Source organism: Xyrauchen texanus, chromosome 23 (assembly GCF_025860055.1).
Source record: "Xyrauchen texanus isolate HMW12.3.18 chromosome 23, RBS_HiC_50CHRs, whole genome shotgun sequence".
In the NCBI taxonomy this organism is placed as follows: Eukaryota; Metazoa; Chordata; class Actinopteri; order Cypriniformes; family Catostomidae; genus Xyrauchen; species Xyrauchen texanus.
Genome location: NC_068298.1, coordinates 4,662,471 through 4,689,874, shown reverse-complemented (window position 1 = coordinate 4,689,874; position 27,404 = coordinate 4,662,471). Strand labels below are relative to the sequence as shown.

At 37.8% G+C, this 27,404-nt stretch overlaps 1 protein-coding gene across 3 annotated transcripts; it reads right to left on the bottom strand.

The window, feature by feature from the left end:
* Positions 1-1,793: 1,793 nt before the first annotated feature.
* Positions 1,794-23,490, bottom strand: zgc:66447 (SLAIN motif-containing protein-like). 3 transcript variants are annotated; one of them, XM_052154434.1, is made up of 9 exons: positions 23,343-23,490; positions 20,261-20,854; positions 13,776-13,915; positions 12,967-13,089; positions 9,714-9,851; positions 7,702-7,998; positions 6,940-7,080; positions 4,475-4,769; positions 1,794-1,872 (listed from the first exon to the last, which is right to left on the bottom strand). In XM_052154434.1, the coding sequence occupies exons 2-9, from the start codon at positions 20,824-20,826 to the stop codon at positions 1,803-1,805; spliced, it is 1,770 nt and encodes a 589-aa protein (XP_052010394.1). In that variant the 5' UTR covers positions 20,827-20,854; positions 23,343-23,490; the 3' UTR covers positions 1,794-1,802. The 3 variants fall into 3 exon arrangements, with proteins under 3 accessions (XP_052010394.1, XP_052010393.1, XP_052010395.1); XM_052154433.1 differs by having other exon boundaries at positions 20,261-20,835; XM_052154435.1 differs by having other exon boundaries at positions 1,803-1,869; positions 20,261-20,835.
* Positions 23,491-27,404: the final 3,914 nt, after the last annotated feature.

Below are 27,404 nucleotides of genomic sequence, written 5' to 3'. Positions count from 1 at the left end.
TTTGCACTCTAAAGTCTGGCTGACATTACAGCAAGTGTGCAAGCCCACAAGAGTCTATTAATTTAGTAGATGCTTCTGATGCACCCTCATGCCATCCCGGATGTGTATGACTTTCTTCTGCAGAACAAAACATGAACATTTTAGAAGAATATTTCAGCTCTGTGGGTCCATACAATGCAAGTGAATGGTGACCAAAACTTGGAAGCTCCACAAAGCAATTAAAGGCAGCATAAAATGAATCCATACGACTCCATTGGTTTAATTTACGTCTTCTTAAGTGATCTAATCGGTTTTGAGTGAGAGATCCTTGGTGATCATGATTTCAAGCTCCATTACACTTCCAAGCGCCATCTAGCACTCTGCAGATGCGTCAAGCACTAGGAAATGTAATCAAGCTTGAAATCATGATCGTGCCTAGATACTGCAATGGCAAGATGAACAATGAAAAACAAGATGTATTTTCATCTGTTCTCACTCAAAACTGATTGGATCGCTTCAGAATACATGGATTAAACCACTTGAGTCGTATGGGTAACTTTTATGCTGCCTTTATGTGCTTTATGGAGCTTCCAAGTTTTGGTCACCATTCACTTGCATTGTATGGACCAACAGAGCTGAGATATTCTACTAAAACATCTTCATTTGTGTTCTGCAGAAGAAAGTCAGTAAATGATGAGAGAAATAAATTTTGGGGTGAACTATTCCTACTTTGCATAAATCCATATTTCAGTGAATAAAAATCACTCTGTTGGCCAAAACAACACCTCAATGACACGCAGGCTTGAGTGAAGTTTAAGATGCCATTTATTTGCTAAATGTAAAACCGAAAGTAATCTCTCTCTCTTTGGCGTAGGCCCCGTCCGGCGGTCCGAGGGAGTTGTACCCGGATCCGTCATGTCCTGCCGGAGATAGGAGGCAGGGGCGAGGAGCCTACCCCCGTTACCAAGACTTTTTATATTAGGGGTCCCTGTGTTGGATAGTTACATGTGCATTTTTAGGCTTTGATAATACCTTGAAACATGGCATTCATTTTTTGCTGCCCCGCAAATAAAGACCCCCCTAAAATGAACAAAACAGGCATTTCAGGTTTATAGCTAAAATTAATTTATTACAGTTTGTGATTTTCTGAGGCACTCCATTTATCATTGCATACTCATATATTTCTGGTTTAACTGGCTTAGTGCATACATTTATTACTGGATTATACAGGCATCCATGTCCAGATGTAGTGTTCGAACCTTGCACTTTGAAATGAGAAACAATGTTGCAGTAGTAATGCACCTTGGCACATTGTTGTGACCTCAATCACTTAAAAATGATTATTTTCTCTCTTCTTTGAGAAAACTACTCTTAGGTATTGCTCGGTCTTGAACATACAAAACAAATGTATTTTTTGTCAGAAAACAACTACTCTTATCAAATTAAAAATTGTCAGAGATTTAAAATCTTACATAGAATATCCTTCATTTCTAAAAATAGGTAAACATGCAAAATCAATGTCAGATTATTCCAATGAATCTAGGAATTCAATTCCACACATTGTTTCACACAAATAACATGTATTACAGGACAGCAAATATTTCACTTATTATTCAAGCAGCTTCCCCAGTTTTCAATAAAGTGGATTGAAGTTTTACAAACGAGCAAAACGTTACAGTTCATGTCGCAGTCTCTGGAAGTAATTTGTGTTGCCAGATCCCTTCCTCCATCTTGCATTTTAGGGCCTCTGCGTTGACGTTCCCCACAGTGTTTTTTAGAGGCAGTGCAGTCGCACTGGATTTCAATGTGTGGACGGGGGGCTTTCAGTAACAACCATCTTTCCAGGATTCATCAGGGATGGGAGCACACGGTTTGGTCATTCCTAGTGATCTGCTGTGGGAAAACAAGCAAAATAACCTCATCTCAGACAATTCTTCACATTTGACCTCTTCAGTACCATTGCATATTTCTAATATATGCAGGTTCAGACAAAACTGGCACTTGCCAAAAATCACAAGCTCCAATCAGATTGCCCAACTGCTCCACAATGGATCATAGGATCTGCCAAAGTTGGCTATGCTTGTGGTATCAAATATTTAAAAGACAGAATTTTGAGGCACTTTGTAGCAAGTAAACAAGATATTAATGAGCAGAATTGTATATTCTGCCTTGTTTTCTGGCTGTGAAATAATCAGTACATATTTGTGGATGAGTGACATTTGCAGAAAGCGAGGCCGGGAGAGAGACAGAACAGTAAGGATTGACACCTGTGGGAAATCACCTCTAACAGCTGTTTTGTGTTTGCAGTGAGAGTGGAGAGGGATAAAAGTGCAATGTAAAATAAAGATTACGTGGGCCGTTTACCAGGCTCCACTTACTCCATGACTAAGCAGGAGACTTTCACTGTGGTGCTGAAATCTGGGAATAAGAAGGAAGAGGGGGCCAGGTAAACGGTTCACGTAAATCTTTATTTTACGCACTTTTTCTTTCTAACACACAAAGGATTGCTTTTCAGCACACCAATGAACACACACACACACACACACACACACTGGACTGCTGCATGCGTCTTTCTCTTTTCCTTTTCCGGCGGTCTGGATGGCCCTTTTATCCCTCTCCACTCTCACTGCATACACAAAACAGCTGTTAGAGGTGATTTCCCACAGGTGTCAATCCTTACCATTCTATCTCTCTCCTGGCCTCGCTCTCTGCAAAAGTCGCTTGGCCATTTTGGATGGACAGAAATTCTGATCAAAGTCTACACGCATTTCTGCACATTTCCATTTCCGTTATTGCCTATTATTGGGCTATTATCGATTTCAGATTTATCTGCTCCTAAACAAGCACATAAAAACAAAACAAAAACTGTGGTTGGTCAATTTACATGTCAGTCAGTTGGTCTCTGTCTGTCTAAATGCACTCAAAAAAAATATTTAAGCCTGTTTTTAATATTTACACATTTACATTTTTATAAAAAAAAAACAATTTAATTGGAATAATGTAATGTTTAACTAAATAAAATAAGAAAAAATCAATTACAAAAATAAGAAAAAATAATTAAATAATTGTTTATATTAAAATAAAAAAACATTTTAAATTGTATTTTATTAAGATTAATCAATTCAGTTTTGACGGAATATTACAACTTTGTTGCCATGACGATGTAATGTCCAAAAAACACTAAAAGCCTAAAATGATTATAAAATTACATTTTAAACAATGCTACAGCTCAAATAATAGGCCTACATGAGTTTAAACATAAAAAATAATGTAAGTGCTTTTATATAATTATAAGCTTCATGTTCTGCCTTTAAACCCCCCAAAAATGGGCCCCATTCGCTTCCATTGTAAGTGCCTCACTGGAACCTCAATTTTATTTATTTTTTATAAAAGGATGACATTATGCCACAAATGCTGTCCATTGAGCCTAACTTTTATTGAACCTGGAATATTTCTTTAATGCTGACTGTAATGGTATTTTCCAGAATGTGTATCACTTTTTGTTTCTTTTTTGTTATCCGAAAGGTCCTGCAACTTAACAGTCCAAAGTGGCTTATTTATATAATTTATACATAATTGATGTTGGTCAGTAGCACACACTACAGAACAAAACACATACTGTATGCTTGAACACAAATAGATGAAAACATCAGAGATGATAGTAGTGCTTTAAAGTAGCCTATTCAGAGCATTTTAATATACTTAGTATTTTATGCAACCAGTATAAATATTCTGTCCAACATAACATTACTGCGCTAACTCTAAACCAAGTGTGCCGCACAAGCCTTCAAAAGTGAAGCCAAAACGTCTCGACCCCCCGGTGACTGGTCCTAGTATAGGTCATAAACCCCGCCTCCCCATGTTATTCAACGGGACGTGAGACCAACTAAACAATTAAATTACACTTCACATATCTTTTTCCAAAGATAGAATCTATCAGTAACTGTCAGAAACTATCACGTTGATGTAATTTCAAGTGTTTGTTTTCAAAATAAGTTTGTTTTTAGTTATTTGATGCTATAAAAACGGTGCTGTGACATCATGATTGACAGCTGTGATTGACAGGTTCTCTGAGCGAAGTAGTCACTGAAGCACCAACAGACTTTTTTTTCGGGATATTCGGAGGACTGAGGAGATCGGCGCTTTAAATGTAATATCTAAATTTCTATAATTAATTATTTCACACCGTCATAAGTCAAAAGTCAAAAGTGCAGGGGCGTGTGCTTGCGATTGATTCAGCGAGAGTGAGGGCGGGGCCTTGATTTCGCGGCTTTACTTCCTGCGCACTACTGCGCAGGTCTGGTCCTGAAATCGCAACTGCGCAGACTCAAGTCCCAAGATGTCAGCGCCATATCGGGACACTGGCGGCTTCAGTTCTCACCATTGGAAAAGAGCGAAGGGGCGTCGTCCATCTTTTTTTACAGTCTATGCTCTAAACCCGCAACTCCTCATATCCCCACAAAATAATGTTTCAATTAACTCATTTTTGAGTTACCTTCTTGGTGTCTGTGGAATTCTACCTCTGGAGGAAGGAGATGCTGGTGCCACGCCTCTTCCTGGCGTTTGTCTGGCCGCAGCAGCACTCCTGCAGCCTGTGTATGCTGCACCATTAGAAGGTCCCGGGGACTGTACTCTTCTCATGCCCACTGAGGGAGCTGCCTGGGCACCTGATGGCCCTCTGATGTGCTGCCGTGCTGCAGCTATAGAGCCTACAGGACTGAGAGCTTTCAAGGGAGCCCGGAGGGAGAGAGGAGACTGGCCATCACCTCTCATCCGTGTGGAGGACACACCTACAGCAGCACCCAATCAAAAACAGCTTAAATGGAGAGGTTACATGGCTTAAGAAACCTGGTCAAAAAAAGGATGTCAAATGTATAGGGTACGTTACTGGTTATTGTGAAAAGACAGTACATGTTGATGAGTCGGATGTAAAAACATGTGTCTAAATCTGGGACCCCCAGGGGGCAGCAAGGGGTTCCGTGGAAAATTTCAGAGGATCATTTACTGAATTTGATATTATTACGGTTTAATTCTGATTTCTAAAGACTTGTTTATACACATAGCATTACTTTAATAAATGGTTGAAACTCTTATTGATTATTCAATAGCAAGTTGTTAAAGGAAGTAACATTTAAAACTAATGCCACGGCACTATAACTGACAAAAACAAGTGCCACAAGTCAAAATAGTTCAAATTTCTCTCAACATTTACTCACCCTCATTCCATCCCAGACGTGTATGACTTCCTTTCTTCAGCAGAACACAAACAAAGATATGTAAAAGAATATCTCAGCTCTGTAGGTCCATACAATGAAAGACATTTAAGCTCCAAAAGCACATAAAGGCAGCATAAAATTAATCCACACAACTCCAGTGGTTAAATCCATGTTTTTACAAGTGATATGATAAGAGTGGGAGAGAAATGGATCAATATTGAATTCCTTTTTAGTATAAATCTCCACTTTCACTTTCACTTCTTTTGTTTCTGGCGATTCGCATACTTCATGCTTATGGCCTCCTACTGGGCAGAGGAAAATTTATAGTGAAAAAGGACTTAAAACGTTGACCTGTTTCTCACCCACACTTATGAAGATACAGATGAATCCACTGGAGTCGTATGGATTACTTTTATGCTGCTTTTATGTGGATTTTGGAGCTTTAAAACTCTGGTCACCATTTACTCTCATTGTATGGACCTACAGAGCTGGGATATTCTACTAAAAATCGACAAAGGTCTTACTTATAGTCGTTTCTGCATATTAAGCTGGGATGAGATTAATTATTTTAACACCTAAAAAGTTACACACAAAGCTGCTTTCATCCTTGTTTCTGTATTGTTAGTAAACACATGTTTATTATAACCTCTTAACTGAAAAACAAGCTGAACTGCTGGTTAAGAGCTATTGATAACTCATCGCAATAATCGCCCGGATAGTCGATTAAATCCTTCTAATAATTGTTACATTACTTGACTATAAATATAATCATTAGTTGCAGCCATTCTACAATAGTCGGTAGAAACAAGATACTCTGTCAATATAACACAAAGTATGGTAATTGTATGGTATTTTTGTGTTCCCATTTTTATATATACTTATTTTTATGCAGACACAAGTATGTCTAGCTGTATGCATGCACACACACTTTGTCATTTGTTTCAATGTTTTATTACACATCATTTATTTATTTGATTTAATTTGATCAAAACACAAAATAATGCCTATTGTTTCTATTTGCTTGATAAAACGTGGAAAAAAAGTGTGATAAATAAAAATTGTCTCACACGGTACAAATGTGTATTTATACATGAAAATACATACCTGTGTGACAGGGAGGAGGGCGGGGCCGGGTCGTGATGCTACACACCCGGTCCCGCCCTCCGCCCTGTCACAAACATTTTATGAATGTGGTCTCTTGCAAACAGTAATGACGAAGCAACGACATCACTCATGATCTAGCAACAATCCCTACTGTATTTAAAACTCTAAAATGAAATAAATAGGCTGAAGGCCTAAACAAACTGAAACTGGATGATGGCATCAAATTGCACCTCACTGGGTAGTGCCAGAACTGTTTTAAAGGGTGTGTTACAGTGGCTCAAGCAGCCATTACTGGTACAACAGGTTGTTTCTAAGAACAGACTGACTGTGTGAGACATAACGGATCAAAGGGAGCGAGGAACTGGGCCGAGAGTGTATTGTCAGTACAACAATGGTGTAGGGTGAGGGAATGGTCAAACAGAGAAGAGAGTTAAGTACAAGACAAGCATGAATGATGGTTGCAGTTAACCTGTACATTCATTTGTAAAATGTTGGGGATTTCCTAGTTGTTTTAGGTCATTATTCAGAGAAAAATGACCTTAATTTGGGTCTGTTCCTTACACAAAGACATAATATGGATTCAGACTTAAAAAGGACAAGGGTGCAGGGTGAAGGTGAGGCAGAGGGGTGGGGTACCAACCTGTGGGGGAGTGGGGTAGGCGGGATGTGCGGTTGCCTGAGCTCTGTAAGTTAGCCTCCATGCTGCGGCTGTTTCTGACTGCCTCCAGAGAGCGCAGGCTGGTGCGCGGGGTCAGGTTAGGCATGCTGTGCCTTAGTTCCTCTGAAAACCACACACACGGCCTGCTTAACACACCTGTCCACTGACAATATTCTATTCTGTATTAAATCGAGAAGAAATGCATGCAGAGCGAAATGCCGATTAGCAAGCCAACACCTTTAATGGGGTTACATCAACCATTTTTATCATTTAATTTCAGGTTAATCGAGGTGATGTCATTTTTCACGACCATTTTCAATGGTCACTTTACACCTGTGCTTGAAAGACTTCTATCTGCATTTAAAAAGAGATACTGTGCTGTGCTGCACGCACACAGGCTGCGGGTTTGCAGTCGGGTCCAAAAGTTTGCACCTGCTCTATCCTACAATAAACAGCCTCTGTGCAAAGTCTGCATTGCATATGAAACATGCCACACAAATGTTAAAATCAGACTGAAATGATCGGGAATATAAACTTCAGCTGTTTGTTTCTATACAACCAGGAATAGCATAAAGTCTGGTGAACTTTCGCACATTTTACTCTTAAGGCCCGGCACACTCCCGGCGAAGTGCTTCTTCGTTCTTCGCTCAGAAGAACTAGTCAAAATCACTAATATCACATTAAAACACAAATCGCTGCTTTAATATCTGATAGATAATAAGTGAATGTGCCAGCATGCCCTACCCTCACTCTTGGCTCCAGGGCTCTGTAGGGAGCGCCGTGACATGCGTGGACGAGGGGCGGCGAGGCGGCTGTATGCCGCCAGTGTGCTGGGAGAGAGGCAGCGGGGAGAGCTGCGGGGAGAGGGAGAGTAGCGCTGGAGCCTCTGCGGGAGAGAGCTGCATTCGTCCTCCTCATCCTCCAGACTGTACGAGTCAAACTCCTGATCACTGTAGGTGCCTCGCCGCAGAGACTGCAGGGAGGCCGATGAGCTGCGGCGTGAGGCAGAGTTAGAGGTAGAGGCGTAGTCCTGACGGAGACCTTAAAGACACATGGACACGTCACTTGAGTCTTATTAGTACACTGAAGAAGCATCAAAATACGTATAGATTGTATATATAATTGTAATCATTTACTCGCCCTCATGTTGTTCCAAACCCATATGACATTTTATCTTATGCAGAACACAAAAAGAGAAATTATAATATCCTAATCATGTAGTTACAACGCCTGTTGATAGTGGCTTACTGTAAAGCACACGACTCATGCTTCATATTCCAAGTCTTCTGAAGATATACAGTATTTTTGTTCTCTGTGAAACAAGCTTGAACTACCATTCTTAACCATCTGTGCTCTTTTTAAGGTTTAAAGTGAGTCACTTTCAACTGCCTTTGTATTGACAAGATGGACAATGAGATTCATTATAATTTCTCCATTCGTCACACGGGTTTAGTCAACAATTTTGTCCATTTTTATTTCACCAACACTTTGCCAATTATGTGTCACCAAACCCTTGTGGTATGTCAGGTCAAGAAACAAAATTGTTGTGACGATTGCTAAGAAATGGTTTCATAATAAGCATCATAAGTTAATCTGCAAAAGTAAGTATTGTCAATATGTTAGATACCAAAACTGAGGAGGATTATAAACACAAATAACAATGACTCACAGTCCAGTTTGATGGAAATTAATCTTGCTGTTGCGTTTCAAACAAACAAATGAAATGATGGAACAGAAAGCACTTTCACACCCACAGTACTGATTTGCATTTGGCAATATCATATTGGCAATAACAAATTGTTGTACCAGTAAATAATTTCCATTAAACATGAATTGGATCTGTTGAACAAGACGAAGATTAAAAAAAAAAATCGATAAATATGTGATAACATGATGACTGGTGTGGGGGTAAAGGTTATTTTGCACTTCTAAAACATGTCTAAACAATCAAACTCACATTTTACATAATATCTACAGTGGCAAGAATAAGTATGTGAACCCTCTGTAATTACCTGCCTAATTTGTCTTAAAATCTGGTTTGATCATCTAAGTTACAACAAAGTACAAACACAGTCCGTTTTAACTAATGACACAAATTATTGTATTGTCCTTCTACATACTGAATACATCATTCAAACATTCAAAAGTGTAGGTTTGAAAAAAGTATGTGAACCCCTAGGCTAATGACGTCAACAAAAGCTAATTAGAGTCAGGAGTTAGCAAACCTGGCATCCAATTAATGAAATGAGATTGTAGGTGTGGGTTAGAGCTACTTTGACTTATAAAAAGCACTGAAACAATTAGAGTTTGCTATGCACAAGAAGCATCAGCTGACATGGACAACGCCTCGCAAAAAAAAGAGATCTTTGTAGATTAACGATCAAGAAGAAAGGGTTACAACGTTATCTGGAAGAGCTCAGATATTCATCTGTCCACAGTTGTTAGGCACATTAATCACATTGTGTTTGTCTATACTTGTGACTTTAATGAAGATGAGATGAAAACCAGCTAATTCCAAAGGGTTCACATACTTTTTCTTGCCACTATCATAAAGTTTTACAATGCAGTACATTTACTTAATTAATTATAAATAAACCATTGGTTGATCATATCTGTGTTTTCACGCTATTGACGGATATGCAGATGATTTTAATTTGGTCAATAACTGACCGATAAATATCGGCACCCGATACATGGGTGCATCCCTAATAAAAAAATTCCATGGTCTGAAAGTGTATGTGGTGAAAGATGCTCACTCTCTTCCTGCAAACGTGCCATTATTTGAACATCTGTCAGATCCTGAAGCTTATAACCCATTGAGATTGAGTCGTCGGAGGTGCTTAATTCACTGTCCACAGACGACTGTGAGCTGAGAGTGGAATGGCCAATGTAACCTGTGAAAAAGAGAGCAACAGCAAAAATACTTATTTACAGTGTGTATATATATATATATATGCACACAAACCGATCAGCCACAAAATTAGAACTACCTGCCTAATATTACGTAGGTCCCCCACAGAAATACTCAAACCAGCCCATCTGGCACCAACAATCATGCCATGGTCAAAATCACTGAGACCACATTTCCCCATTCTGATGGTTGATGTGAACATTAATCGAAGCTCCTGACTCGTATCTGCATGATCGTATGCACTGCACTGCTGCCATATGATTGGCTAATTAGATAATCGCATGGATGATTGTATGATATATATATATATATATATATATATATAGGTATTGCAATGACAAAGCTGAAAGAAATACATGACAAGTCAGCACTGGTCACTTTTGCCCCAAAGAAATCGGTCATTGTGGATGACAATGCCCTCTTTACAAAGTGAAAAATTGTCATACATCGCTAGCATGATGTCATAAAGGCGCAAGATAATGACATTAAAAGGCAGAAAAGGATGCTTTGAGTACTGAAGGAGGTTCATTAAACAGCAGAAACCAATAAATACAAAAGCAGTTATTCATGACATTAGCTCACACTGCAGAACCAACTGGTTTTTAAACACATAAAACATGCACAGCTGAAATACTGAAGACTGAGTTAAAAGAATTTGCCAACCACAAATGTTTGCTAGACACCTCATGCATGACACCTGATCTCACTCGCCTATTTGGTTAAATACACACCATACAGCAGCTGTGACCACACCTGAGCATGTTTGAGTAAGGCTGTGTTCGAAACGTCAAAAAAGGCCGTCTACAGGCTCTCTGCTGTTTATAGGCAGGGAATCAGAGTATGTCTAAATCCAACATGATATCTCCTTTTCTAAGATGCCTTGAAGGCAGCAAAAATGAGTCCTTCCCTGTCAATGATATTCCACAATGCTGTGCGTGTGGTTCAAACGTTAGTAGAAAGAATATTTAATTTAAATTCATGTTATTACGTTTTTAATTTTGATTCAATTTCTGTCAAGACATAGGCATTTCAGTCATTTCATATTTGCTTGGCTATGTCTAAAGCTCACTTGAATTTGTTCTAGATCATCAGACATCAGACGATCATCAGATGGTACCTTGGAAGCTGGTCTGGTTCCTTAAAAGGTACCTTGATATAAAAATGCTATCTATTAAGCCATTGGCTGAACAGGCAGGAAGACAGCCTTCGGTTTTGGACACATCATAAAACTTGTTTCACACATACAGCATCTGTGGACTTCTGTGTTAGTCTTACATTTACATTTACGCATTTGGCAGACGCTTTTATCCAAAGCGACTTACAGTGCACTTATTACAGGGACAATCCCCCCAGAGCAACCTGGAGTTAAGTGCCTTGCTCAAGGACACAATGGTGGTGGCTGTGGGGGTCGAACCAGGAACCTCCTGAGCAACTGTTATGTGCTTTAGCCCACTATGCCAACACCTCCCCCATACCACACAGTGACAGTTTCCATTCAGTAAATTTGACTGAATCCAGACTATTAAGGGAGTGTTCAAGATTGCATACAAGTTTCAGTATGCTCAATTGACAGCATTTGTGGCATATGATTGATTTCCACCAAAAAAATATTTCGACTTGTATTATACTATAGTTCGGTTCATACCGGCACTTGTACTATTTGTGGTCAAAATTGACCAGAACAGTTTTTGTGTATCACCTTTTATCCCAGTACATACTGTATAATAACATATTTTGTGTCATACATTTTAACTAACTTCTTGCATAGTTATTATCACAATTTTTGTGCATTTTGGTGGACTTAATGATATGGACGCCAATCAGCTCAAATAACACCATTACATTTTAATATAAAATAAGCACTTTTTTGTTACCATCACTTCACCTACAAACTTGAAAACATATCAAAAGGCTGCTGTGTGTCATTCATTTGGTTAATTTGCTGCCATCTGCTGAAAATAAATACATGACAAAACATGACAATTTCTTAGCAATGACAAATATAGCCTATAGGTGGCCTCAGTGTTCCCCTTTTTGTTGCTTGGTCTCTGTAACTCAATGCTGTAACTTAATATCTAGATATTTTCTCAAGTTATGCATTTGGATTGATATTTAAACATTATAAATTTTTTATTTTAAGATGGTAGATGGTAAAAAGGAGGAAAAGTCACAAAGTTTTATACCTCTCAGATGAACGCTGAAATTGAAATCGGTCAAAAATGACCGAACAGAATTGCGATTTGAGTTTTTGTTTAACCCTTAAGTTCTAAGGCACTTACAATGGAAGTGATTGAGGCCAGTTAATAACCATTAAAATACACGCCGTTTCAAAAGTATAGCCACAAGATGTAAGCATTATACGTTACGTGGTGATACATGATTTTAGTGGTATAGAATCACTTATTAACCTTATCTGTTAATAGTTATAATCAATGTTGTAACTTTGTTGTCAGGGCGACGTAACACTGGTAAACCCTGTAAACTAGCAAACACTGTAACGCCAGTAAATCCTTGAGTTTATCACACTAAAATAATGCTAACTTGTGTAATATTTACATCTTGTGGCTATACTTTTGAAACAATGTGTATTTAAATGTGGATTAGCTCCATTGACTTTCATTGAAAGTGCTTCACTGTCATCAAGATTTTCACCAAGATGGCGGGAGGTATCAAAAATGTTTTCTTTTTTTGTGGTAATCAACATTATGCCACAAATGTTGTTGATTGAGCATAACTTCTATTGAACCAGAACAATTCCTTTAGGCAGTTTCTATTGTGCAATATGAGATTTGAGTTCTATTCGGTAAATTAAATTTCACGAGGATCAAGTTTGTCACATTTTATAATCTATGCCAATTATCACAGGAAATCCTGGTGTGCGTTATCTCAGAAATCACTTAATTTTCTATATAGAGCCGCAGCTCTGTTATAAAAAAGAAAAGCTGCGGGTAGGAAAGCTGTACGCGCACCTGCCTTTAAAGTTATGCAACTGCGACGCCCCGCAGACGCAGTAAGTGTGAAACAGGCCTAAGTATGTGTGTGTTGCATTACGAAGTTTTAAGGCATATCATATGCAGTGTCTTGGGTTAATGCCATACCTGAGCTGCCAGAGGTTAGTAGTGATTTGTTAGTTGATTTGTGGTACCCAGCAGAGGACGGTGCAGAGACGCCAGCCTCAGCCACCTGAGACGAGCTGCTGTACATGTTCTTCCACCGCGAGGCTACAGTGGGGGAAAAAGAAAAAAGCATTGCCATAAAAATCAGGTAATATAGAAATAGTCTTTGGAAGAATGGTCATTTCAAGGGGATCCAAAGCATTTGGTAAAATTTCTAGTTCGGAGAAATGCAAACAGTGAACTGATTACTAACCTTATAAGAAGCTATTTTTATTGCTTTTCGCCCAAAGCTATGCACAGAAATAAATGCTAATAACTTCAAACAATAACATTTTTAGACAGTGAATAAAGCAAGTAGCTGTAATTATATCTAATAGTAATGCGATTACATATTGTGTCACTGAAATGACTATTAATGTAGGCTATGGGGCAGTTTCATGGCTTGACAGATGCTGTAGGAGAGGCCTAAATAGAGCGGAAAATACAGAAATCACCCGTGTGCACAGTGGAAACCATGTAACATATGTAGTCATGAAATCAGAGACCCTGGTCAAAAGTGTCCAAAGGATATGCATTTGACATGTTATTAATAGAAGTGAACAGTGATCTGTCTCTCTCGGCTGTCCGCTTGTGATCACATCACCTAAGATGGAACTTTAAACCAGGTGTAAACAGGGCCTCTATATACGAGCATACAGCTAACACTTTGCTTTGTATGGTAGTTTACGTTGACATTTAATCTGCCATTTCAACAATATTTAAGGTGATCCACAGCTGAAATGCCTTCATACTCTGGTCTAGTCGGTTGATGAGAGTCCGACAAGCAACTTCAGTCTCTGGACTGGGGTGATCCAGAACCTTCCTGCACCATTTCAATGGAGACTCCGGACCCTGTTCTGCCACCATCTGCTTCTTTGGTGACACGTACAACCTAAAGGAGAGACAAGAAACGTTTATCACCACAAAGCACCCACCCATATGTCTCCAAAATGTCAACCATGTAATATTCCTGTTTCACTGAGAAAAATTCAATTTGAAGGAGAAATGTGCCTATTTGAGTAGACAGAGGTAGTATACACACATCTAAAAAATATTGACGGTGCACAGCTACAAGTTAAAGTTTATAGGAATGAGTAGAGACGCTGGCACACTGCTAAACATTACATTTCCATTTATTGACAACGTTTCGACCCAAAATTGGTCTTCGTCCGGTGAAAACGCAATAGTCATTGTCCACAATAGTCAAGAAGACTATTATGTGTAGACCTGACGACCCATTTTGGGTCAAAATGTTGTCCATAAACTGGAACATTTAGCAGTGTAAACATTGGGTTTCCCTCTTACATCAAACTCGGGGATTCCCCCAGTGTACTTGAGCTCTTATATATGAACGGCAGCATCTTTACTCATTCCTATAGACATATGACAAAATAATTCACAGCAGGGATATGAAGCCTGGGGTGGCTTTGTTTTAAACTGACTACATTTACATGGACACCAGAAAGCGGCTAATTGCGAGATTGCCACTTCTGCGCAAAAGCAGCATTCTCCTTTACATGCACTGTATAAGCGGCGTACTCTTTACTCCCGTTTAAATGCGGCTCGGTCAGTAAGCAGCTTTCTCCACAGCAACGTTATTTCCACACGATGCTTGTGTAAATAAAACAAACCATGCCATCCAAAGACTTCGCTACTTATTTCTCCGTTGCTTCACTTTATTTCCAGATATTCCAGAGTTGTTGTTGTTTGTTTGCTTAAAGTCCGAATTTCATCGCGACCTGCAGCAAAATTGCGCTGCAATAGTGGGGTTTCCCTCTTACATCAAACTTCGGGATTCCCCCAGTGTACTTGAGCTCTTTTTCGTGAACGTGAGGGACAGTAGATATTTTATACCGGTGTGTATGAATGGTTATAGTTTATAGTGTATGTGATTTTCCCCCCTTCCTCCTAGATATGTTGAATTCTTTCTGCTATGTTGACTTGTTTGGATAACAAACGTCATAGGATGAAGCCAGTCTAATCACGCACATGCATACTCCTCTAAAACCCATAAGAATGTCGCTTACGTGTTTACATGGACACATAAGCAGAGTTCTCCGGGAGAAAGCCAGGTGTGTTTCTATTAATCCCTTTAACAGCGTAAGGAAATCGGCGTTCTAGTTTATATGACAGGAACACTGTTTAACACTGCAAAAACTCTGGAATAAACCATTTTCTTAAGTGCATGTAAATGCGGTCTCTGTTATTATACACAAAGTGATCAACAAGCACATATGAGTGTGGTGTTGGATGTATAATTTCAAAATAATGGCTATTAATGGGCAGCATTTACTGGCACAGAAGCTTGTTTGCATCCATAATGGACGAGTTAACTAAAACACTACACAATCATCTGTGCCGATCCACTCACATTCTCTTTAGACAGACACAAACATTCATCTCGAGTGTTGCAATAAGATTGCTGATCCAATTTTGAAAATGGTGGCTGCCACCAGTCCCTATTGTCAGCATTCATAAAATGAGATATCTTATGAAACATTGCTTATATTTGAATTAGGCGTCTCGTTCACTTCCATGAATTCAGAAAGCTTGAGACGACTAGGTCACAGCAGAGCCTTGAGTTTTAATTAAAATTAACAGATTTCAGATTTTGTTTCTCATTATTACTTTTGGTACTTTTCCAATGGCTTTTATTTATTGACTGTTTAAGACTTGTCAAAGACAAAAATACATTATAAAATACAAAGTATTACACGTTTAAAACTATGACAACCTAAACAAAGAGTAAAATTAGCAAAAAAACTTTTCAATATTTATAATGGGAAAATGATTTCTATCAACTTTTCAAAACTTACGACTGTCGAATAGTTGTGGCGTCATTTCCACCACGCCCTTAATTAAAAAAATTGTTTAGGTTAGTGTTAGCATAGAGCATGCTTGAGATTAAATAGGAGACAAGTGAAGCCTAATGCACACTAAAAGGCGAGAAGTCTCAGATCTCACGACCAACGGGCACAATATTGCGACAAGGCCCGACAACTCGCAGATTTCAAATCAGCTTGATATCTAGATGTGTATACACACACACACACACACATACATATGTATGTGTGTGTGTATGTGTATACACACTACACACACACACACACACACACACACACACCATCATTATAATAATCTTATTTTATTAAACATTTTAAAATTCTATATTCTATCAATTAATATTATTTCTTGAAATTGTATATATAATAATGATATGAGCTTTCAATGTTTGAAATAAAGTGTACAATTTACATGTAACAACATTGAGTTTACATTCATTTGTATAACATGTGATAAAATGGTATTGTCACTTTAAGAGTTTAATGTTCAGGTGTTCCATTTCATTTAGAAGTATCGTTTTTAGCGCATTCGTGCTATTTGTGATTAAAATGTATATTTATAATTAAATTTAATATATGACAGTAAAGAACAGAAAACATATTAAAAGACAATTTTACAATATAAGTGGAGTGCGGGATATCATCTTTGATGGACATACATTACACGGAAGAAATGGTCCGTTTTAATCTCAAGGAATTTTCAAACAAAACAAGGCAAATTTCCAGGTATTCCAGTACTTCAATGGGGTTTCAATTAAGAACTGAAGAGTGCCTTGGAACCTACTTCGTGATAATATTCCTGTTAATATTCCTAAATGCTAAATTCAAGCACTATAAGGACCGTATGCAAACCCTGTAAACAGTGTAGAAAAACGTAGGGGTAAAATCAAGCGATAGAGAGATTGTGACATTTAACAGGTCATTTTGTTAATGATCAAATGGACAAATGTCCAAATATCGAGTGTTGCCTCGATATGGTTCGTCATTTCTTTTATTTGGTTCACTCTATATCGAAATTCGATTTATTGTCCCATTCCTACAATTTAAAACAAGACAGAGTTTGAGATGTGCTGGAAATGACACTGTTGTGGTAATTTTCAGGGGAAAAAAATTTACATTGTTAGTACATTTACATTTATGCATTTGGCAGACGCTTTTATCCAAAGCGACTTACAGTGCACTTATTACAGGGGCAATCCCCCCCGGAGCAACCTGGAGTTAAGTGCCTTACTAAAGGACACAATGGTGGTGGCTGTGGGGATCGAACCAGCGACCTTCTGATTACCAGTTATGGGCTTTAGCCCACTACACCACCCCCACCACCAGTATTAGTGAGAGTTTGAAAACATTTATTTTTGCTTTCTAGAAGTCCACAGAGCTAAAAGTGCCTAAAATTGAAAGACCAATTTACAGAATGGACTCCAATTAAAACCTAAAACCTTTTCTGGTCACCATCCAGATTACAACAAAACTCTCTTTTCATCGTATGAACTTGAATGAGCTGAATCACATGAAACACAAATTCACCCAAAGCAGCTTACTGCAAAACAGTAAAGCGACCCATTACTGCTAGCAACCAAATAGGTCTCTATTAGCCTCATGAAACACATATGGGCAAATGAACAGGATAATAACGGTCCATCATTACTTTGTTGGTTCAGCCCGAGTTAAGCTGCTTATTGGCGAGCAACGCTAAAACATGCAATATGGATGAGACCAAAATCCACCAGATTACATGCACAAAAAACCTCAATCCACTGGGGAAGGTTGGCTTATTTAACAGAAAACAAATCAAAGCCGCATCAGAGAGATTAGCTGCTTATTGTTTATCAATTTCAAAAAATAATGCACGATACTGATTAAATGAATCAGGAATACAATTAAACACAGTTGACTGAATAAGAACAATCCATATCAGTGTTGATGTTGGTAAAAAAAAATCTTATTCTAGAAGATATAAAACAATATTAAATAAATCGGCCTAACATTTCCTGCCTTTGCCAGAAAAGCCTTAATTGCATCCCAAAAGCTGCCGGTTCCAGACCACGTGGGAAGCCTAATACACTAGGGAGTTACAGGTCAATGCAGTCTTGAGAAACAACACATTTGTTGTATACTGTGTCTAAACAGAGCAGACTCCAGTGTCTAAGTCTCTTTTAATCAAAGCCACTGATGCATACAGTAAAGCACTCTTAAACATTCAGAGCATCAGCACAATCACGAATAACCAGAATGGACACACCAGAGTTTATACATCAGTTTCTGAGATATTATGAACTGTATGAATCTGTTAACGTGACAAATCTGCAAAGCACAGTGTCAAATGCTTTGGATGCCTTTGACACTGTGCTTTGCAGATTTGTCAGGTTATGCAAGTAATATTATAGTACAACGTTTGTCAAAAAACTGGTGGCAGTGATCAAATTAAATACATTCTCTTTAAACAATGCATCCATTGATATATCAGTGATTGCATTACAATGCATTGACATATACATTTGAATCTATTTAGAAAATCTGGGCTTCTGAATCTCTAAACCTAGAAGAAAGAGAAGCAACAATTTCTTGGTAACCTACATCAAATTTGTTTTACTCAGTTTAAGGAATGTTCCGGGTTCAGTACACGTTAAGATCAATCGATAGCATTTGCAACATTGTGTTGATTACCACAAAAGTAACTAGTCACGTTTTATTCTTTTCACCAAAATCATGGTTGCATTGAGGCACTTAAGGGTGTTTTCATACTTGGTCCGTTTCAGGGGGTCTGAATGCGGTTCACGGGATTTTTGGCCCATATATGAACACTCCAGATGATCTCAGGGTATTTTCACAATTGAGTACATTTACATTTATGCATTTGGCAGACGCTTTTATCCCAAGGCGACTTACAGTGCACTTATTACAGGACAATCCCCCCGGAGCAACCTGGAGTTAAGTGCCTTGCTCAAGGACACAATGGTGGTGGCTGTGTGGATCAAACCAGCAACCTTCTGATTAACAGTTATGTGCTTTAGCCCACTACGCCCCCACCACTCCACTCTTTAAAAGAACCAAACTCTGACACCTTTAAGGGTGCGTTCACACTTGGCAGGCTTGGTTCGATTAAAACAAACTCTGGTGCGATTGCTCTGATAGTGTGGTTCATTTGAACAAGTGTGAACGCTGCCAAAACAAAAATGTGCATTGTCGAATAGTCGTTTGATCTCATTCGTAACATGAGAACATATGAAATTCTAACGATGACGCGAGAGGAGAACAGCAGCTCGCGCCTGACCGAGGAGAGGAAGAAAACACATACATATTGTCCATATACACTCTAAACTTTCCAAACAGCTTCAGGTGGTGTAGATCACAAAATATAAATGGAATTATAATGGAAAAAATGCTAAATAAGGAACTACAGAAGCACTGTCATTGGATCTGGCATTCCACTTAAGCAAAATGTTTGCATGTCAGAGCATCTAAAAAGCAAACAACCTGACATTATATCTTTAATGCATCCTTTATTAAAGTTCAAATAATAAGGAAGTGAAATAAACTAACCAAAAAAAGGCATTTCTCCGTGCCAAGTCTATGAGTCGCGTGAAGGGGAGAGATTGAAACTGCGTTAAAAGTCACGTTTACCAGTGTAACGACGTTTACCAGATTACAGGGTTTACCGGCGATAGGTCATCATGACAACGAAGTTGTAATATTGGATATAACTTTACACAGCAAAGGGTCTTATGTCATTTTGCCACACTAAAATCACATTAGCAAATATAAGGTTTACACCTTGTGGCTATACTTTTGAAACAGAGTCTACTTGTCTACTATAATGTTTATGCACTGGCCCCATTCACTTCCATTGCAAATAAACGACTCAACATTTTCAAGAGAGTATTGAGCTGGCCGGAAGTGAACATTTTAGTAAAAAAAGTTAAATATTGATCTATTTCTTACATGCACCTAGCGTTTCACTTCAGACGACATTCATTAATCCACTGGAGCCATTTTGATTACTTTTCTGCTGCCTTTATGTGCTTTTTAGAGCTTCAAAGTTCTGGACACCATTCGATGACATTTTATGGACCTACAGAGCTTAAATATTCTTCTAAAAACCTTTGGTTGTGTTCAGCAGAAGAAAGAAAGTCATACACATCCGGGATGGCATGAGGGTGAGTAACTGATGAATAATTTTTGGGTGAACTGTCCCTTTTAAGCTTCCAAATACTAAGAAATTCTTAAATGCATGTACATTTGTCAATTCAACTTTTCACTCAAATTGTTATTTATTCATTTATTCATATGCATTATTCATTTGTAATGAAATAAAAACTGAATTAAATGCATAAAAGAAGCATTTTCACAATTGCCTCTATTTGACACTACAACAAAAATGTAATCAAGCCTACCAGCTGTCTTCATCTTCTGCCTCGTTGCACGTCTCCAAATCCAGCACATCCACCTCATCCAGAGCGGAGTGGTCTATCCCCACCTCACTTGTTCCAAGTGTCTCTGAATCACAGCTATCAGGAGACAAACTCGTCTCAAACTGTCCCCGTGTTTGACTGGAGCCAGAAGCACAGGGCAGACTCAAGAACCCGGCCTGCTCCTCCTCATCATCCGGTCTGGAAGCGTCAGGCAGTGGAGACATCTCCTCACTGCTGCTGCTCCCCGGAGGAGGTGACAGCTCCAAGCTCCTGGTGTCCTCAGCTCTGGGAGAAGAGTCTGTGAGGTCGTTAATGTTACTTCCTGTCGTGAGGTTGCTGTTACCCCCCAGCATGTGTTTGCTCCCCCTGTTGCGCAGGGCTTGATTCTGGACCTCCAGACGTCGCACTAGCTCCTGCAGCTTACGCACCTCTCCCAGCTCCACCCCAGTCAGGTTCTGATCAAATCCCGGCTCTGAACTGGACATCACCTCGTCTGTAGGACCATTAACTGCTGGCTGTAGCATACTTCCACCATCAGGAACAACCATTCTCCAACACTGCGGAGGACAGACGCAGCTAGACACGATTATTATAAAAGCAGAACTAAACAACAGCATTTCTCACAGCACACTTGTTTACTTGGGCTTTCCTCAATCCATTTCAATTATCTTCTCTTTGTCTTTACGACCAAGACTAAACTTTAATTATTTAGAAGTCATTTTGCATGGTTAACATCTGCATGGTTTATTCATTATTTATTTAATAATACATTATTTTGATTACTTTTATTATTAGTAGTATATTATTATTATAAATAACAATTATTATTATTAAAGTATATAGCTAGATATTATAAGGGTAATTTATATAGTCTATTTATCAGTGTATAAATGTATGTTTATATTCGATAAATATTCTATAGTTATCAGTAATGTATCAATATACAGTGCTGTGAAAAAGTATTTTCCCCATCCTGATTTATTCTGTTTTTGTGTATATCTCATACTTATTTATTTCAACAATTCAAACCAAATCTGAAATAAAAACAAAGACAGTCTGATTAAACACAAAATACAGTTTTTAAATGATAATGTTATTTATTGATGCAAAAAAGTTATCCAATACCAACTGGACCTGTGTGAAAACATATTTGCCACCTTTAGTTACTAAATCCCCAAATCTATAAAACTGAATTCATAATGGGGTTCAGCGGGACTAGACACACACAGGCCTGATTACTGCCAGCCCTGTTCAATCAAATCAACACTGAAAAATTACTTTTCCACAGCATGAAGTCAGCTTGAAGCTCTCACCCAGTAGCACACCATGCCAAGTTTGTAAGACATTCCAGAAATAATGAGGAAAAGGGTGTTTCAAATACATCAGTCTGGGACGGGTTATAAAGCTATTTTAAAAAACCACAGTGAGAGCCATGATCACCAAATGGAGAAGACTTGGCACAGAAGTGAACCTTCCCAGAAGTGGCCAACTTTCCAAAATTCCTCCAAGAGCACAGCAACGACTCATCCAGGATGTCACAAAAAAGCTAAGGACAACATCCAAGGAACTGCAGGCCTCTCTCGCATCAATAGATGTCACTGTTCATGACTCCACTATCAGAAAGACAATGGGCAAAAATGCCATCCATGGAAGAGTGGCGAGGTGAAAACAGCTGCTAACCCAGAAGAACGTTAAGGCTCGTCTTAATTTTTGCCAAAACACACCTTGATGATCCTCAAACCTTTTGGGAGAATGTTCTGTGGGCTGATGAGTCGAAAGTGGAACTGTTTGGAAGACAGGGGTCCCGTTACATCTGGCATAAATCAAACACAGAAATCCACAAAAAGAACATCATATCTACGGTCAAGCATGGTGGTGGTAGTGTGATGTGTGGGGATGCTTTGCAGCTTCAGGGCCAGAGCGAAGTGAAATAATTGAGGGAAACATGAATTCTGCTTTCTATCACAAAATCCTAAAGGAGAACATCCGGTCATCAGTCTGTGAGTTGAAGCTCAACTGGATTATGCTCAAGACAGTGATCCAAAGCACAGGAGTAAGTCCACCTCTGAAAGGCTCAAAAGAAGCTAAATTACAGTTTTGGAGTGGCCTAGTCAAAGTCCTGACTTGAACCCGATTGAGATGCTGTGGCAGGACCTTAAATGGGCAGTTCATGCTCAAAAACCCTCCAATGTGGCTGAACTAAAGCAGTTCTGCAAAGAAGAACGGGCCAAAATTCCCCCTCAGCGTTGTGAAAGTCCGATCTCCAGTTATCAGAAGCGTTTGGTTGGAGTTGTTGCTGCTGAAGGTGGCACAACCATTATTAAATTTAAGGGGGCAGTTAGTTTTTCACATGGGTGATATACAGTAGGAGTTGGATAAAATGTTTTGCTTCAATAAAAAAAAATATAGACATATTTGAAATCTGTATTTTGTGTTTAATCAGGTTGTCTCATTTGAAGATCTAAAACTATAAAGAAAATAAATCAGGGGGTAATTATTACTGGTTAGTTCATAAAATAGTATTTAATAGCTTATTAATAACAATGATATTAACAGACATTTAATGGCTATTTAAAATGGATATGTTACAAAGCAAATATACATTTTATTGAGTTTATTAACTCAGCTATTCATGTTATTATAGTGATGTTCAAGAAAGTAAAGCTTACAGCTTTTAAATGTTACAAGCTTGCTGGTTCAGTATGTTTTTGCTGTCTTTCAAAATAGTCTGAAGACTACAAGACCTATTTAGCCTAAAAATAATATATATATATACATATATAACATTCAAAATCCATATATGTTTTGCCAAAATGTCCATAATAACAACAGCAAAACAAATGAGCTTAACCTACACAAGCAATGATATGTTTAGAGAAATAAACGTTATTTCTCTATATGCATGAAATAATGTAGATAAATGTAGCCAGATCGTGTTGAATATGGCTGAACATCTTGTAGTTATTTGCATCAACATTAAGCTCATTTGTTTCCCTGTAGTAGCATGTAAACCTGAGCTACTGCTTTCAATTAGCTCATTATTGTAATCGATTAATCAACATACCTCTCCTTTCGCCCCCGATTCTCAATTAACCGATTTAATATTCAAATAGTACAAAAATAGATAAGTTTAAATAAGTAAAACGCCGGCTGCTCGTTGCTGTACTCTAGCCACTTCACATTTGCTGTTGAGCTAGTTAGCTTGTTTGCTATCGATCTGCGACGTGATTGGCACGAGTTGAACCAATAAGAAGAGAGGTTCCGCCCTCTGCAGTAAGCCACTGACCATATATGGGAATGTAGCGCCGCCTGCTGGACGCTTGAGGTACATGCGCACTCACTGTAGTAACATGATCTTTCCAGCAGAGAGCAGCAGGATATTCATTTCCTCACAAATATACCGAAAACTATATTGTGTTTTAATTTTATCTTTTTTTTTTCTCCATTCAATGAAAGTAAATGGTGACTGAAGCTGGCTTACATCTCCTTTTGTGTTCCACGAACAAAGTCATACAGGTTTGTTACAACACGAAGGTGAGTAAATAATAACATTCTTATTATTTTTTTATTTTTTTATTATTAATTTTATTTATTTATATATTTATTTTAATTTTGGGTGAACCTTCATTTTCAAACAGATACTTTCAGGGACCACTGTAACTGTTGTTGTTGTTGTTGTTGTTGTGACATTTTCTCTCATCTACTTTGCTGCAGGCAACATGAATTGAAATGCACACATTATTCTGTAGTTTAATCACAGACTTACAGAGTTAATAGAAAATCACTTATCCTGAATGGAGAAGTAAACCAGGCAGTGAAACAGTGAAATGTCATTTGTACAGCATTATTAATCACTGACATGTGGCAGCAAGCATGTTGTTCTTGCTCTTGTAGTTCTGGAGAATTTGAAGGTTGCCAGATTGGAGGAAAAAATATATATATTTTTTTAAAATATCAAAGGAATTTAATCGATAAAAAAAATATGATCATTCCTGTTAACATGTGCATGTAAAATGGCAATAAAATGCAACGTAATCTCTTCAGTAATCAAAATACTTTTTGAATGTAACTGTATTCTAATTGTAACTGTAATGGAATGCAGTTACTTATATTTAGAATTTTAAATATGTAATTCCGTTACATGTGTTCCATTACTCACCAACCCTGCATATATTATCAGATATTTGCTCACTTTATTGGCCATCGCACGCACAGATTGTGCTCTGAACACACAAAGTGGGTTTATTAGAGGTGTGTGAATGTGAAACATCATAGACAGCTAATAAAAATGACCTTTGTGTGTGTGGGTGTGTGTGTGCTTTTGTGTCTGTTAAAATTGGGCGGCTTAAATACCTTTTGAAACCTTTATAGCGTAAAAACTACAGTCTCATTTGAGTCAGATGAAAGGTTGTAAAATAAAAAGAGCTCTTAAAGTTGAACTTGCAGCCATTTCCCACACTGGATTAATATTTCACATATAAGTGTTGCACGTAATTAGTGGTCTTTTCCAAGAAAAGCATCACAATTGCCATATTGCTCGTAGCTGAACAAACCCCTAACCCCATGTATTAAACATCTAGCAGTGCCCTAGCAACCAAAACATTAGCTAGGGTATGAAAATTAGAGAGGTGTCAAGACTTTTACCAAAATTACACCTACAAATGCAACATATTCTATACATCAAAAATAAATATAAAAATTAAAGGACAGAAGCCACTAATAATAATACGAATCGCAAATGCAGTTAACAATGTTAATACTGAATTGTTGTCCCATAGAAATGCACATTTGAAAATAAAGCATTGATTTTGAGTTGGGCAGTAAAATGTACTCATATTAACTACAGAAAAACAGCAAAAAGCTATTCATATTATCCAAAACAATCAATTGTTTTCCCTTTGCCAGACTCTTAATAATTTAAAGGAGCACTCAGTAATTTTTGCCCCTTTAAAAAGTTTTACTCCTGAAGAAATTAATGATAATTTTGAAACATATGTATAAAATCATGAGCACTCACGTGAGATGAGGACTCTACAGTAGTCATATCAGTCACCTAATAAAAGCTGTTTTATTCTACATGGGGCAGGGGTGCCCTCATGGGGGCTGCCATTTTAGAATCACATGACCAGCGGAATACTACTGGCTTAATCTCATTAACCGTCTTGTTATTGGACACTTTCACTCTTGGATTAAATTAATCATGGCTGATTGTTAATGGCATCTGTAGCAGAAAACTGCTGATTTTTAATGATGCTGCATCCAAGCCACTAGGTGTCACTGTAACTCCAAGATAACATGAACAAAGAGTTACTGAGTGCACCTTTAATTCACCTTTTTCAATTAAAGTTCATTAGAACTAAACATATTTACAAAGGAGAAAAAGTCACAACTTCATACTTAATTCATGAGTGTCCAGGCTGTAAAGCTTTTTTGTTACGTTCTGCTATGCATTTGCCTTTATGACAATGTATTATTCTTTGTGCATAGTATCAAGAGTTTAACTATGGTATTAGTAAAATCATGTTAATCACAGGTAAAAAAAAATTTAAAAAATGGTTCACCATGATTAGATGTAATTATTGTATATAATAATAATAAATAATAATAATAATAATTATATAATAATAATCTGAAAAACAATATCTAAACACATGTAGAAATAATAAAATCTACCTCCATAAAAGCCCTAATATAGCTACAATACATCATATTTTTGTAGGCTAATAATATTAACATTTATTACAAATATATACACTATTTATGGCAAAATACCATAGTTGCTACTACAGTTAATGTTACTACAGTATCAGGTATATTTCTATAAGGGCGCTGATTTGTTGACTGTAATACGGTTGTGAATGGAGCGATGTTTTCCTGTTTAGCTCGTCACTGTAGTTTAATGTGACGGCTGTTTAATCTTGTTTTAACTAGCTTCAGCACAGAGCCTTTAAGTGTCTTGTATAAGATGGGTTTATAACAGATAATTCTGTCAAATTCAAATGGGTCACAAGCGACTCACTACTATCCTCGAAACAGTACGCATGCGCAGAGCAGGTTCACCAGATTAGTGAGACTGTCCCGCTTTTACTCTGCTCAGCCCCGAAAATTCGTTGCGGCGTGTTCAGGTAGCATTTAATCAGACTCTTGTAGCATTTGAGGACACTAAAGAATCCAGCCAACTGTCTAAACTAAATGATACATGCATGCAGACACTCAAAGGAGTTATCAACCGTTTATTTCTTTTTTTATTCAGTTGTACATGTACAAATGTATTTTTGAATATATAAAAATGACCTCATAGCTAGCTACCGCCATGACATTAATAACAACCACCCAGAAAACAGCAATGCACTTAAAACACTGAGATATATATATATATATATATATATATATATATATATATATATATATATATATATATATATATTATTTTTATTTAATTTTGTTAATAGTAAGATGGCCGCCACAGCACTTCCGGTAGCTTCACCTACTGGTGGCAGTTTAGCAATCCAGTTATATATATATAGATCAGTGAATAAAACCCATTTTGAACACCTTAGCAACAGCAATAGCAATGCCTAGCAACCACCCAGAAAACACCAAGTGACAGTACTGAACTAAAACCCATTTAGAACACCTTAGCAATAGCAATGCCTAGCAACCACTCAGAAGACCCTAGCAACTGCATAGCATTGCACTAAAAACAATTCAAAACACCTAAGAAAAGTTGAAAAAATCTGGTCCGTAAGTATTTGTTGTCTTCCATTTCTGTTTTTGACATAGTTTAAATCTTAAAGTCACTTTATGGGATGGAATACAGGTTAATCACTGACACAGAATATTATATCACATATGTTTGTCATATACGGCATATGTGTACATCATCTGCATACAGCAGAACATTACAACCGTAACACACACACACACACACACGCGTTTCACAAATTGTCTTTCCTCTTTATATCTGAAATCTCGTTATGTTCATTCTACCCCAGTGCACAAACTTACACCTTTCAAACATGACTGTGCATGTCAAATTGCTGTGAAGCTAAATGTCTTCACTAATTAATTAAAGTGTATTTAGTTATTTTTTCACATGCCCCCATTGCATTCTTTCTGAGAGTTC